This window comes from Schistocerca americana, chromosome 2 (genome assembly GCF_021461395.2).
Source record: "Schistocerca americana isolate TAMUIC-IGC-003095 chromosome 2, iqSchAmer2.1, whole genome shotgun sequence".
Classification (NCBI taxonomy): domain Eukaryota; kingdom Metazoa; phylum Arthropoda; class Insecta; order Orthoptera; family Acrididae; genus Schistocerca; species Schistocerca americana.
Window position 1 is genome coordinate 771,237,055 of NC_060120.1, and position 13,771 is coordinate 771,250,825.

Below are 13,771 nucleotides of genomic sequence, written 5' to 3' on the forward strand. Positions count from 1 at the left end.
TTCTCTTAGAATAGAAATATACATACTGCAGATTATGCACTAAGTACTTAGTGCAACAGGCTTTTCAACTGACAGACAATCAGAAGAATCAGTATGCAAATACATTAATGCACTGTCTTGTTTGCTTCTAAAGTATTGATCATATGAAAAGCAAAAACTGATGGAGTTAATGGTTTTAAAGGTTGAACCATGTGATTCTCCCAGTTTCAAATATTCATCAACGAATAAGCCCCAAAATTTGGAATATTCTGGCTACTTTCGGCACCTTGTCATGTGCTACATTTATTCTTGGTACTGTTCCATTTAAATATACTGTCTCTTTTTCACAACCAATGCAAAGCCCACATGCAGATAACAACTTAATAATTTTAAAAACATTGATGCTCGTTTCTTCTCTTGTTGTCTAAGTTTAATAATTATGTCTGTAGTATACCATAACCTACAACCTTCTCTGCCAATGCTACAGCAGCAGTATTCTTGAACTCCACTGAGTCATCTCGAGCTTGCCAGTTCGACGTCTTTACCTTCATTCACAGTGACTGAACTCGCTCAGGGTTCCAAACGCAAATTTGTTTCGTTACTGACTATTTACATTACCTTAAATATATGCTTTGTAGAAATAAGACTGACCAAGTTCTGTGTAAGATAATTTAATGTAATAAAATAAAAATGTTACATCATTACTATCACATTCAGCAGAGTAACGAAAATGAGTTCAATAAATAGTATGTGATTTATGAGGTTTGTAACATTCATTCTTCGTTGGCGACCATAAATCTGTGTCTTGGTCTCAGAACCAAGTACTGCGGCTTGTGCACTGCTCTCCTAACGTAGCGAGGCACTGGAGGAGCCGCGTACGAGACGTGTGGCGCCGGGTAGAGGGCGAAGGGAGCACCAGGCGCCGATGGCGGCGCTGCGTAGTGGCCAGGATGGGAAGTTGCCAGCGGTTGTTGCAGTGGCAACTGCGGAGCGGTGTGCGGTCCTGGGAAGAAGTAACCCCGCGCAGGCACCAACGAACCCGCCGCGGGTACTGCAACCCCTGCACACAAAAATACACCCTCACTTCGTAGCGACCATAAAATTGGGATATCATTGTGAAATATCACTCAAACCCCAGCTGTTGAAAATTTCGCCGCCACGGCCGTATCACATGCGGTCTGACTATTAAGAAAAGCGATGAGATCAATGGACGACGTAATTGCAGATGTAGTTTAAAATCTGTTTCGTTATAATAATTTTCTAAGAATACATCAATTTTACAATGATTAGTATGCCTCAGGGACTTAGTGGCTAGTGTTGATGTACGATATACCACATACACTGATAATCCTGCTTGTTAGGTAATATCTTTTTTACAATCCATAGAGTGTAAATATCTATAGAGTGAGCACACTCTACTGTGCATGTTCTCGACATCACATCAGGTAGTCACATGATTTTGGGACGACGCTGCTTGACTATAATTTGCGGTAATAGCTCAACTTGAATATCGTATGTACTCGCCTTGTTTGATATTCACGTCTGCACGTTTGAGTTTTAGATCAGCTATGGTGCAATACTGTCGTTGCTACGGATGTGAAGTATGTTAAAAGAGGACCAGTTACTTTTCATACGTACATACAAAGAATGTATGATTATAAATGTCATATTGATATGAGGCACTTTATATTTTGAAAAATATCGAGACATGGATTATAAAGTCTTGTACTGTAGAGATAATTTCTGTGATTTATGGCATGTGTTTCCGAGAAAAGTGCTAGATGAATTTGCAAGCGTGTTTGAGTAAACTGCCAGTCAGTGTGTATATACTGTTGCTATGTTCATATGCAGATAAAATTTATGCGTGACTGATTAATTTCCTCTGATTTATGCGCATTCTCAAACCCTTGTGTGTATCTAAACATTTTTGCATCATGCAATTTTCTATGCAGAGACCCGCCAGGTTAGCTGAGAGAGCTAATACGCTGCTTCCTGGACTTGGGTAGGCGCGCTGGCCCTGGGACGAATCTGCCCGGCGGATTAACGACGACAGCCGGTGTGCTGGCCAGCCTGGATGTGGTTTTTAGACGGTTTTCCACATCTCACTAGGTGAATACCGGGGTGGTCCCCATGTCCTGCCTCGTTTACACGATTCGCCGACATTTGAAAACGTTCACACTATTTCATGGCTGACACCAGACACAGACAGCTGGGGTGCACTACTTCTGTCCCAGGGGGTGTAGGTAGGCGACAGGAGGGGCATCTGGCCACCCTCTGACGCTAACATTGCCAATTCCATAGTAACAGGACTGACCCCACATTGAAGTGGGACAAAGGCTGAAGTAAATGATGATTACAATTTTCTATACAGTGTCATTGTATCGCAATTAATTGGAACAGATTCGGCGATATGAATCAGTGCAATAGAAAACGTATAAAAGTATTGTTGGCTGTCACTTCTTTTTGTTACTGTGAAATTAGAGCATTGAAAATATTAATGGACAAGCAGGTGGTGCAAATCATAGTTTCAGTGCATTGTTTTTTCGTGACAATTCGGCGCCGTCTACATAGTCACTGTAACGTAATTAATTAGGACAGAGATTCGACAATATGAATAAGTGCAATAGAAATTGTAAAAAAAATATTGTTGACTGTGAGTTCTTATTCCATTACCGAATGAAACGTAAATAAAGCGGAATCTAAGCTATGATGCTGAAGCGAAAAAGCACTATAGTATTACTCTTCATCTCTTCAAGCTAACACCAGTTCCTGGTATCAGATTGTTCAGATGTCTGTAACAAACTTACACAATGTTTCACCTTAACTTTGAATATGATCTATCTGGAGCAGCGAAGTAATAACACTCAAAATACGCAAAGCACTATACGGGCCAAAATACGCCATCCCAAAACTGTGTGACTTGAGCTACAGCAGATGTTGCAGACAGAATTCTCGTTCTGCACATCCCAATGCTCACTCCATACTCTATGTTGCAGTCAGGCTTTTGAGTCATACGGACAAATGTTATGCGAAGCACATCGGCCGTGATATGCAAAGTTTCAAAATTACTTGTTAAGCTTATCCATTACGGATATTTTAGAACCCATGACTGTTAATTGAGTACAGGTACATAAAACTGCAAACAGTCATTTCTTTAATGTCCCTCTGACATCTGTAATGAGGGGTAGCATTTCAACCCCACGACGTCTGGACGAGGTTTCACCTTGGTTTCGCCACGTGTTGAAGTCGCTCACCACAGCACTCCTCGGATAACCGACAAGTCGTGAAGTTTCCGAAATGCTCGTGCCGAGCCTCCGGACCGTCACAATCTGGCCTCCTTCGAACTCAGACAGACCGCGCGCCTTCCCCATCCTACACAGGGAAAGCTCGCTCACTGATGCTACATGCGCCGTGCGTATGTCTCACTAGCAGCCATTCCTAGGCAGGTGACGCTGCTACCGCCTGGATGGGTTTATGTCGATAGTTGGTCGGTGGTGATAATGTTCTAGCTGATCAGTAATAAAAATTTAGTACATTTACTCACTGAGTAGTGCAGCCTTCATATAGAGGAAAGAAGCAAGAGGTGTGATTCTTCCTCCCAGAGACGAGTGAGGAAATAAAGTAAAATGTGCTTTGTGTTAACAGCCTGTCACAGGAGGGCACACAATGAATTTTCCCACAAAAAGAAAAAAGAGTTATATGTAAGGACACTGATTAACGAAAATAATAAGTAACGAATAAAATTTAATGGCTATGTGTCTCGACAATACCAAACACATAGAGCAAAAAAATTAGTTATTACTTTAACATCAATAGTGTCTGAGACGTATTGTTATGGTATTGTGTGAGAAGTCAGCAGTTGCTTGCGTATGTTTTCAGTCTATTTTTTCTCCCTTCTATGCTCCTGCGTTTCTGTGTAATGATCAGGAGTTTCAAGTTGGTTTTGGTTTCGAAATGAGCAATTCAAACAACGAAAAATATGTGTTATCATTTTTGGAGCGCAGCGTTGTATGCCACTAAAAACTTTTCTGGTAAAACGTCAAATCTTTATTTGCAGATTTTAAATGTACTGGACTAATCTGCCATGTTCGAATCTATAAATTACTGGCAGTTTTACGTTACTGTGTTCCGCAGGTGGTAGAGCAGAAAAACCGGAACAGAAGAGAATCGAAGCATTTGAGATGTCGTGCTACAGACGAATGTTGAAAATTAGGTGGACTTATAAGGTAAGGAATGAGGAGGTTCTCCGCAGAATCGGCGATGAAAGGAATACATGGAAAAAACTGGGAAGAAGAAAGGACTTAATCATATGACGTCTTTTACTGGATCATATGACGTCTGTTACTGAAGGGAGTTGTAGAGGGCAAAAGTTGTAGAGGAAGCCGGAGACTGGGATACATCCAGAAAATAATTGAGTACCTAGGTGTCAAATGCTACTCTGAGACGAAAAGATTGGGACAGGAAAGGAATTCGTGGCGGGGCGCATCAAACCAGTCAGAAGACTGATGAGTAATAAAACCAAGTCATATCTGGTACGGCTCCCACATACTGGAGCAATGTTCTAGAATGGGTCACAAGAGTGTTTTGTAATAATGATAATAATAATAATACGAAATTACAGAAACAAGAGGAACGTTTTTCCAACGGCTGCTCTGAAATCGCATTAGACTAAGAGCAAGAGGAATCAAAGAATGGTTAGCATAGACAAAGCTAATTAACATGGTCTTGTTATAAGTTTAGATCTGTTGTAACAGAGTGCGCTAGTTATTTATCTAAGACCAGAGACACTGTGATCAGTACTTGGCGGATACTAACCTGGATATCCATACGCTAAAGAAGCTTCGAGGCCCCTCTTTGGCTTGCTTTCATACTCGTATGTGTCCGACTGGCTGCCACAGGCGTTGTACATCAGCGCCGACAGCACCTGCAGGGCAAACAGCATACACGACCTTCAGTGGAGGAACTTAATGTCGTGCAGAGTGCAGTCAAAGAGACTCTTGCCATCTCCATTAGTGCTTGTGAGTACAGTGTACGTAGTGAAACATTCATGAGTCGGAAGCTGGTTGGACCAGCGCTGGATCTAGCTATTTTAATGAAGCAGCTATTTATTATTTTACTTTTTTAGTGCATTGTTACAAATCATATTAATTAACATAAACTAAAAACAACATTCATTTAAAAAAGTCTAGGTTAGAAATGTAGACTACTGGCCATTAAAATTGCTACGCAACGAAGATGACGTGCTACAAATGCGAAATTTAACCGACAGGAAGAAGATGCTGTGATAAGCAAATGATTAGCTTTTCAGAGCATTCACACACGGTTGGCGCCGGTGGCGACACATACAACGTGCTGACATGAGAGTTTCCAACCGATTTCTCGTACTCAAACAGCAGTTGACCAGCGTTGCCTGGTGAAACGTTGTTGTGATGCCTCGTGTAAGGAGGAGAAATGCGTACCCTCACGTTTCCGACTTTGATAAAGATCGGATTGTAGCCTATCACGATTGCGGTTTATCATATCGCGACATTGCTGCTCGCGTTGGTCGAGCTCCAATGACTGTTTGCAGAATATGGAATCGGTGGGTTCAGGAGGGTAACACGGAACGTCGTGTTGGATCCCAACGGCCTCGTATCACTACCAGTCGAGATGACAGGCATCTTATCCGCATGGCTGTAACGGATCGTGCAGCCACGTCTCGATCCCTGAGCCAACAGATGGGGACAACCACCTGAACGAACAGTTCCACGACGTTTGTAGCAGCATGGACTATCAGCTCGGAGACCATGGCTGCGGTTACCCTTGACACTGCATCACAGACAGGAGTGCCCTTGATGGTGTACTCTACGACGAACCTGGGTGCACGAATGGTAAAATGTCATTTTTTCGGATGAATCCAGGTTCTGTTTACAGCATCATGATGGTCGCTTCAGTGTTTGGCGACATCGCGGTGAACGCACATTGTAAGTGTGTATTCGTCATCGCCATACTGGCGTATCACCCTCCGTGATGGTATGGGGTGCCACTGGTTACAAGTCTCGGTCACCTCTTGTTCGCATTGACGGCACTTTGAACAGTGGACGCTACATTTCAGATGTGTTACGACCTGTGGCTCTACCCTTCATTCGATCCCTGCAAAACCTTACAGCAGGATAATGCACGACCGCATGCTGCAGGTCCTGTACGGGCCTTTCTGGATACAGAAAATGTTCGACTGCTGCCCTGGCCAGCACATTCTCCAGATCTCCAATTGAAAACGTCTAGTCAGTGGTGGCCGAGCAACTGGCTCGTCACAATACGCCAGTCACTACTCTTGATGAACTGTGGTATCGTGTTGAAGCTGAATGGGCAGCTGTACCCGTACACGCCATCCAAGCTCTGTTTGACTCAATGACAGGCGTATGAAGGCCGTTATTACGGCCAGAGGTGTTTGTTCTGGGTACTGATTTCTCAGGATCTATGCTTCCAAATTGCGTGAAAATGTAATCACATGTCAGTTGTAGTATAATATATTTCTCCAATGAATACCCGTTTATCATCTGCATTTAATCTTGGAGTAGCAATTTTAATGGTCAATAGTGTAGTTAAATGAACTATCTTACAGTCAAGAAGTCGTCAAATCGTTTCGTGTAGGTTCTTAGTCGCCAAGTCTGCGCTATATGCTGTATTGTCTGCCTTTCTGCTTCATAGTCGCACTTCGGAGATGTGTTTACTTTCTATTTTTATAATGAATCCACGCGTTTGCACGGATGGCCTCTAATTCCGTTTAGAATCACCCAGAATTTTCTTGGGGGGTCAAAGCCAGTCGATTTTTCAGAGGTACATCGGAATTTCTTGAGATACACAGTTCCTGTATCTTCCAGACTTTCTTCTGCTTTTGCATAATATCAAAGTCGTAATTTTCTAAGCACATAGCTTCCGAAAATGGTGGTTTTCTAGAGTGGAATCGTTTAATATTTACATAATTTATTACGGAACTGATGAAAATAAAACTGTTAATTTTTTTCGTTTTTATGAATTTTCTAAGGAGTGCAAGTTATCTTTCGAGTTATGGTGGAGGTATATGACTTAGGACTAGTAGCCAGTAGCTGGTAGGCTCTTAATCGTTCGAATTGTGTTATTTAGTTCAATATCTATTTTCTTGATGTGGACAGCAGTATTCTGCCACTGAATAAACCAGAGCCTAAGGTGTTGTTCGTAGTATTGACGCAGAAGAGTCGCAGATGGTGAGACATAGCTTCTGCACCTGTCTTTTTCGGGTGTTTCTCACAGTTTAACGTTCTGCCTAAAGTAATTTTATTATGATTTAAAGTGACACTGTTGGAAGAAATTGCAATATCCGTGTAGTATAAGCTCTAGGTAAAGTGGCGGGTTGATGGGAGTAGAAAGCCACACACGTTGAGTGGCATCGAATTCTTTCCGGTCACTACCAGCTTAGGGTAAGAGACAGCACCCCGTTTAATGCATCTAACTTGGCAATAAATAAGATGATTTCAAAGGTAATAACAAACAAAATTTCGCCGGCCGGTGTGGCGCTTCAGCCTGGAACCACGAGACCGCTACGGTCGCAGGTTCGAATCCTGCCTCAGGCATGGATGTGTGTGATGTCCTTAGGTTAGTTAGGATTAAGTAGTTCTACGTTCTAGGGGACTCATGACCTCCGATGTTAAGTCCCATAGTGCTCAGAGCCATTTGAACCATTTTTGAACAAACAAAATTTCGGCGACGATCAACCCTTTTTGTCACCTCTGGTTGAATTTGTATTATTGTATTGTTTAAACGTTGAGAACAAATGCCTATTAGGTTATTTAATTGGGACTAACTGAAGCATAAAGGTGAGCAGCCAAAGCGGTGATGTGGCGAGGATTGAGTCGAAGAACACTCAAGTGATCTAGAGACGAGACGGGTGTCCAGATCACTTATTAACTGCACTGTAGCAGTAAGTATCAGCACTGCCGTTGGAAAAGATGCAAAATTTTCAAACGCTAGAGGCTGGTCGGAACCGGCCACTGTGGACTTGGAGCTAAAAAAAAAAAAAAAAAAAAGGCTCTGAGCACTATGGGACTTAACTTCTGAGGTCATCAGTCCCCTAGAACTTAGAACTACTTAAACCTAACCTAAGGACATCACACACATCCATGCCCGAGGCAGGATTCGAACTTGCGACCGTAGCGGTCGCGCGGTTCCAGACTGTAGCGCCTAGAACCCCTCGGCCATCCCGGCCGGCAGGAGCTCAAAGCTATCCTTTCCATACACCACCAGGACAAGGGATCTAGCGACGTAGCGGGACCTCCACCCTGCTCTCAGCTCGACATGTCCAAGCTCGCGTCCACTATTACGAGAGTTTTAGCGACAACCTCAGAATTACGCTGGGCTTTGGCCAGAACAAATTTTACGTTGTGCAAGAGCGAGATGGCGTTTTTAGCACCCTAAGATCGTTCACTCTATGAAGAGTGGACGTTACCTACTAGTTATCGGTGGTGTAGTCTTCACTGCCTGATTGAAAGTATCCGGATACCCGTATGCATTGCGGAATTGACCACTAGATGTCACGAGAGGCTGGCCCGCTGGTATGAAAGGAGGCGAGAAGTATTGTGTCGCCAGCAGAGAAGCAGTAAGAGCAGAATGGGTCGGTCAGTAGGGCTCACTGGTTTCGAACTTGGACTAATCATTGGATGTCACCTGAGTAACAGATCCATCAGGGACATTTCAACTCGCCTAAAGCTTTCCCCGCCCACCAGCGGTGAAAACGATTGAGAAGTGGAAACTCGAAGGAATGACGACAGCTAAACCAAGGCTAAGCAGACCGACTGGAATCCTGGAACATTGCGGACGGTGGCATTAAAAACTCGTTTTAAATCAGCGTAATGAATTAGTCGTGAGTTCCAAGGTCCTACCGGCAGGCCAGCTAACATAATAGCTGTGCGTAATGAATTTAAAAAAAATGAGGTTAAATAGTCGAGCAGCTGACGATAGGCCACATATTTCTGTAGTCAATGTTAAACGACGCTGGAGGAGATGTAAAGAGCTACGCCACTGGGCCACGAATGACTGTAAATGAATTATTTGGAGTGGCAATCCAATGGAAAGATTTGGCGAATGCCTTGAGAACGTTACCTGCCATCATACGTAGTGGCAACAGTAAAGTGCGGAGGAGGTGTGTTCAAGTATGGTGGGGTTTCCCCCGTTTAGATTGTGGCCCCTTTATTGAGCTTAAGAAAACACTATATGCGCAAGGATACGAAAACACTTTACAGCACTGTGAACTGCACTCAGTAGAGCAACAGTTCGGAGACAATGATAGTTCGTATCGGCATGACGATTACGCAATGGTTTGTGGACAATAACATTATTGAAATAGCCTGGCCTGCGGAGGATTATTGAATTTCGGGTCCGTCTAACAATTATTATATTCTACTTGCAATTATAAACAATAAAGCAAATGAAAGAGTAACTCAAACAGATTTTCTTGCTGTTCAGTGCGAGCGCCATTCGTCGCTAATCGACTCGATAGGCGATTTCTTCCCAGACCTTGATCAGCGTGTCTAAAGTAATTGTTGCAACATTGCTGTTTCTAAAGTCAGGTAGATTAGCTGGTAGCGGAGGCACATATACACCATCCTTTATGAACCCCCAAAAAGTAAAAGTCGCATGGCGTCAGATCGTGTGTGAACGTGAAGGTCACGCGAACGAAGTTCTGCCATCCGGCCTCTTGCGGCCCGTCCAACGGTGTGGTACAACTTCGTTTAACCAGCGGCGTACTGAGTTACGCCAGTGAGGTGGCTGCCAAAAAAAGTTCTGTGATTCAGCTTCTTCTCATCGAGGGAAGACCCATAGTTCTAGCGCATTAAGATAAGGTTCAAATGGCTCTGAGTACTATGGGACTTACCATCTGAGGTCATCAGTCCCCTAGAATTTAGAACTACTTAAACCTAACTAACCTAAGGACTTCACACACATCCATGCCCGAGGCAGGATTCGAACCTGCGACCGTAGCGGTAGCGCGGTTGCAGACTGAAGCGCCTAGAACCGCTCGACCACAACGGCCGGCCATTAAGATAAGAAACACCAGCTACAGTTGCTTCATCTGTAAACATTCTGTCGGGATATGGCATAACAATCATGCAATTTATGGCAGTCTCGTTACAATTGTACCTTCTCGTTGGGATTTTCTGACCCCCAAATGTGCAATTTATGTGTTTTCACATTGTCGCTTACGTGAAATGTCAATTGATAACTAAAGACGACGCGATCCTGAAGATCTTCATCGTCATATTCCGTTTTCAACATTGGCACGTAAAGCGTAGTCTGTAGACCTCAGAGTTTGTAACAGCTGCAAACGATAATGACATAGTTGTAAGGGTCTCCACTCAGACTCACTGGAATTGCTAATTGACTACTAGCTTTCCGAAATTATTTCAAATTACTCGTGGAAGACTGTCACTCTCACCATGTTATTCAGTCACTCTTGTTCGTTCCATACTCATCCCTCTGCGCACAGATGTAACAAAACTGTTCAGCTGCCCTTTCATTGGATGCATTATTGTATTTTGAACGTAATAAATGCTACAAAGCCTTAAAACCCTTTTATTCATTTTGAAACACCCTGTAAATAACAATAATTAAAAAACTAATTAAGGTAACAGGAAATAACGACTAACTGCAATGACAAGAGTTATTTTGAGAGACAAATTAAATGCTTTAGAAATGGGAGACAAGTAATTGCAGTTTCGGCTCTTATCAAGAGGTATTGCGAAGAGTTTGTTGAGGTCAGACTTTTATAAACTTCCGACGTCTATACACGTCATCTTCAAAGCTAAGCCTTTTCACTGTGGGCTTACATCAACATCAATCTTGTGCAAAGCTCTGGACATCGTTTCTGTACATCATTTCACTATTTACAGAACTTTGCACACGCTTGATTTTACTGTGTCCGTAAAGTGAAAGACTTAGCTTTGACGATGACATGTATACGTGTCGAAAGGTTTTAAAAGTCTGACGTGTGTTGAAGAAAAATCTTCTGTAGTACCACTTCATAAAGGTCCAAAGGCCAAAACTGCGATAGTGAAGTGAAATAAATAATTTTGTACTGTTAACAACGAACATGATGTCTTTTAAAAAGTCTGAATTTCTATGAACCCCGACCATGAGAAGTAAATCACATTTACTTCGTTTTCATTCATGTTTTTACCTTTGGCCCCTAGTGGACTGTAGAATGTGCAACAAATGGGATTTCAGAGTTTTGTCTAGCCTTTCTTTGTGCCCATATTACTTTAATTATGTCAGAATGGAGTCTTATTGAGTTCTCATACCTAGTGGCTCCAGTTTTTTTATTTAATTTTTTTTTGAGTGGTAGAGGGGTGGGGGTTTTCCTCCTTGTCAGCTTTCTGCCTAAATTTTTATCTTTTTCTTGTACTTCCTGTTAGCTCTGCTTCTTTCAGTAAGTCTTAATGCTAAGATATATTTTGGCTCTACTGCGAGTTTCGCAGATCTCGGCGACTCATACAGGTTACTCGGAAAGAGTCTGAAAAGCATGTATGGGTGTTGCAGGGTAGGGTGTGCTGGAAAGCAAGTCATAAGAAAAAAGCTTGATGTATTGGCCCGTTTACGATTTAATTAGCATTGAAGTTAGCCAATCAGATTGTTCGCGCAAATTCAAACAACCTGCCACAGACAATCTCACCAAAAATGTTCTTCGTTTCGTTTCCTAAACTACACTGATGAAAAAAAAAGCACAACATCAAGAAGGAGTTGGCGTCATAGACAGAAGTTGTTAGGCTTATTTCTATATCGGAAAGGTGATGTCTATTCATATTTCACACCAGTAGCGCCACGATGAGGATGCAAATCAGCTTTGCTTCAAATACACGCTGTAACGGTCGTGAACGTTAGTTGTATTTAAGACTGAACGTGGTGAGCTGATGTTAGTCAAGAATGCTTTTGAAGCGACGAAGACGCCATTATCAACACCTCACTGAATTTCAACCAGGTCGTGTAATATGGCTACGAGAAGCTGGATGTTTCTTGCGTTATACTGCAGAAAGACTTGGCAGGAATGTAGCTGACAGTGGTGGTCACGAGAATGTATGGTTGCAAGATGGCCGACCTCCGGAGGTGACGTGGCTTCACCAAGAAGGAAAACAGTTGTGTTCCACGTAGGGCTCTGTTGCGTCATAATTTATCTGCACCAGCAGTTCGAGCAGTAGTTGGCACCACAGTGACACAATGAACAATTGTAAAGCGGTTACTTCAAAACAGCTCCGAGCCAGACGCCATGTAGCGTGCATTCCACCGACAAAACCACCACCTTTTACGACTTCAGTGGTGTCAAGCGAGAGCTCATTAGACAGTAAGGTGCAGATCTGTTGAGTTTTCTGATGAAAGCTGGTTCTGCTCAGTGCCAGTGATGGCTAGAAGAAGGCCAGTTGAGGGCCAGCAATCGACCTGTGTGCATGCTAGACACACTGGGCCTTTACCTGGAGTTACGGTCCGGGATGCGATTTCGTATGACAGCAGAAGGACTTTAGTGGTTACTCCATGTACCATGGCTGCAAATCTGTACGTCAATCTGGCGATTCCACCTGTTGTGCTGCCATTCATGAACATCCTCCCAGGGACTGTTTTCCAACAGGATAGCGCTCGCCTACATACCGCTGTTGTAACCCAACATGCTCTAAAGACTGTCGACATGTCGTCTTGGCCTGCTCAGTCACCAAATCTGTCTCCAGTTAAGCACATATGACATATCACCGGACAACTCTAGCATCATCCATAACCAACACTGACCGCTCCTGTATTGGCCAATCAAGTGCAACAGGCACTGAACTCCATCCCAAACCCCACGTCTGGCACCTGTACAACACAACGCATGCACATTTGGATGCTTGCAATCAACATCAGGAGGTTACACCGGTTGTTAATATACCATCATTATACATTTTCAAGGGCTTATCTCGCACGTACATCAACCTGTGATCTTGCAATGTTAATCACTTAAATCTGTTACTTACACTAATGTATTCCCGAAATTTCATTACAACGCATTAATTATTTTTTAGTGTTTGTTTCCATCAATGCAAATTTATCACATTCGAAAAAGGCACATTTTAACTGGTAGTGAGCATTTGGACAAGCGGTAACTCACAGACGCAAAGATGTCTGTACATTACCGCATTTTAGCGTGTGCAAGTGCTTGAATTTACGCGCGCGAAGATCTGAGTGGCTAACTTCAAATGGTTTAAATGGCTCTCAGCACTATGGGACTCAACTGCTGAGGTCATAAGTCCCCTAGAACTTAGAACTACTTAAACCTAACTAACCTAAGGACAACACACACATCCATGCCCGAGGCAGGATTCGAACCTGCGACGTAGCGGTCGCGCGGTTCCAGACTGTAGCGCCAGAACCGCTCGGCCACCAGCGGCCGGCGGCTAACTTCAACTCTAAATAACCCGGTAACGGCAGAACATCGAATGTTTTTCTTAAGAAATATTTTTCAGCGTAAACTGCCCTGTAACAGCTTTACAAGTTTTTCAGTCTCTTTCTGACCACTCAGTATAGTTAAAAAAAGGGTTCAAATGGCTCTAAGCACTATGGGACTTAACTTCTGAGGTCATCAGTCCCCTAGAACTTAGAACTACTTAAACCTAACTAACCTAAGGACATCATACAATCCATGCCCGAGGCAGGATTCGAACCTGCGACGTAGCGGTCGCGCGTTTCCAGACTGTAGCACCTAGAACCGCTCGGCCACTCCGGCCGGCCTCACTATAGTTAATCCACAGAATTACAG

At 43.2% G+C, this 13,771-nt stretch overlaps 1 protein-coding gene across 1 annotated transcript in view; it reads right to left on the reverse strand.

The window, feature by feature from the left end:
- Positions 1-737: 737 nt before the first annotated feature.
- LOC124589437 (postacrosomal sheath WW domain-binding protein-like) overlaps positions 738-13,771 on the reverse strand; it is a 32,378-nt gene continuing 19,344 nt past the window's right edge. Inside the window, exons 2-3 of the mRNA XM_047131553.1 lie at positions 4,795-4,903; positions 738-1,039 (exon numbers count right to left, since the gene is read on the reverse strand). Of these exons, the coding sequence (XP_046987509.1) occupies positions 753-1,039; positions 4,795-4,903 (396 nt within the window). The 3' untranslated portion in view covers positions 738-752. The remainder of the gene's footprint in view (positions 1,040-4,794; positions 4,904-13,771) is intronic.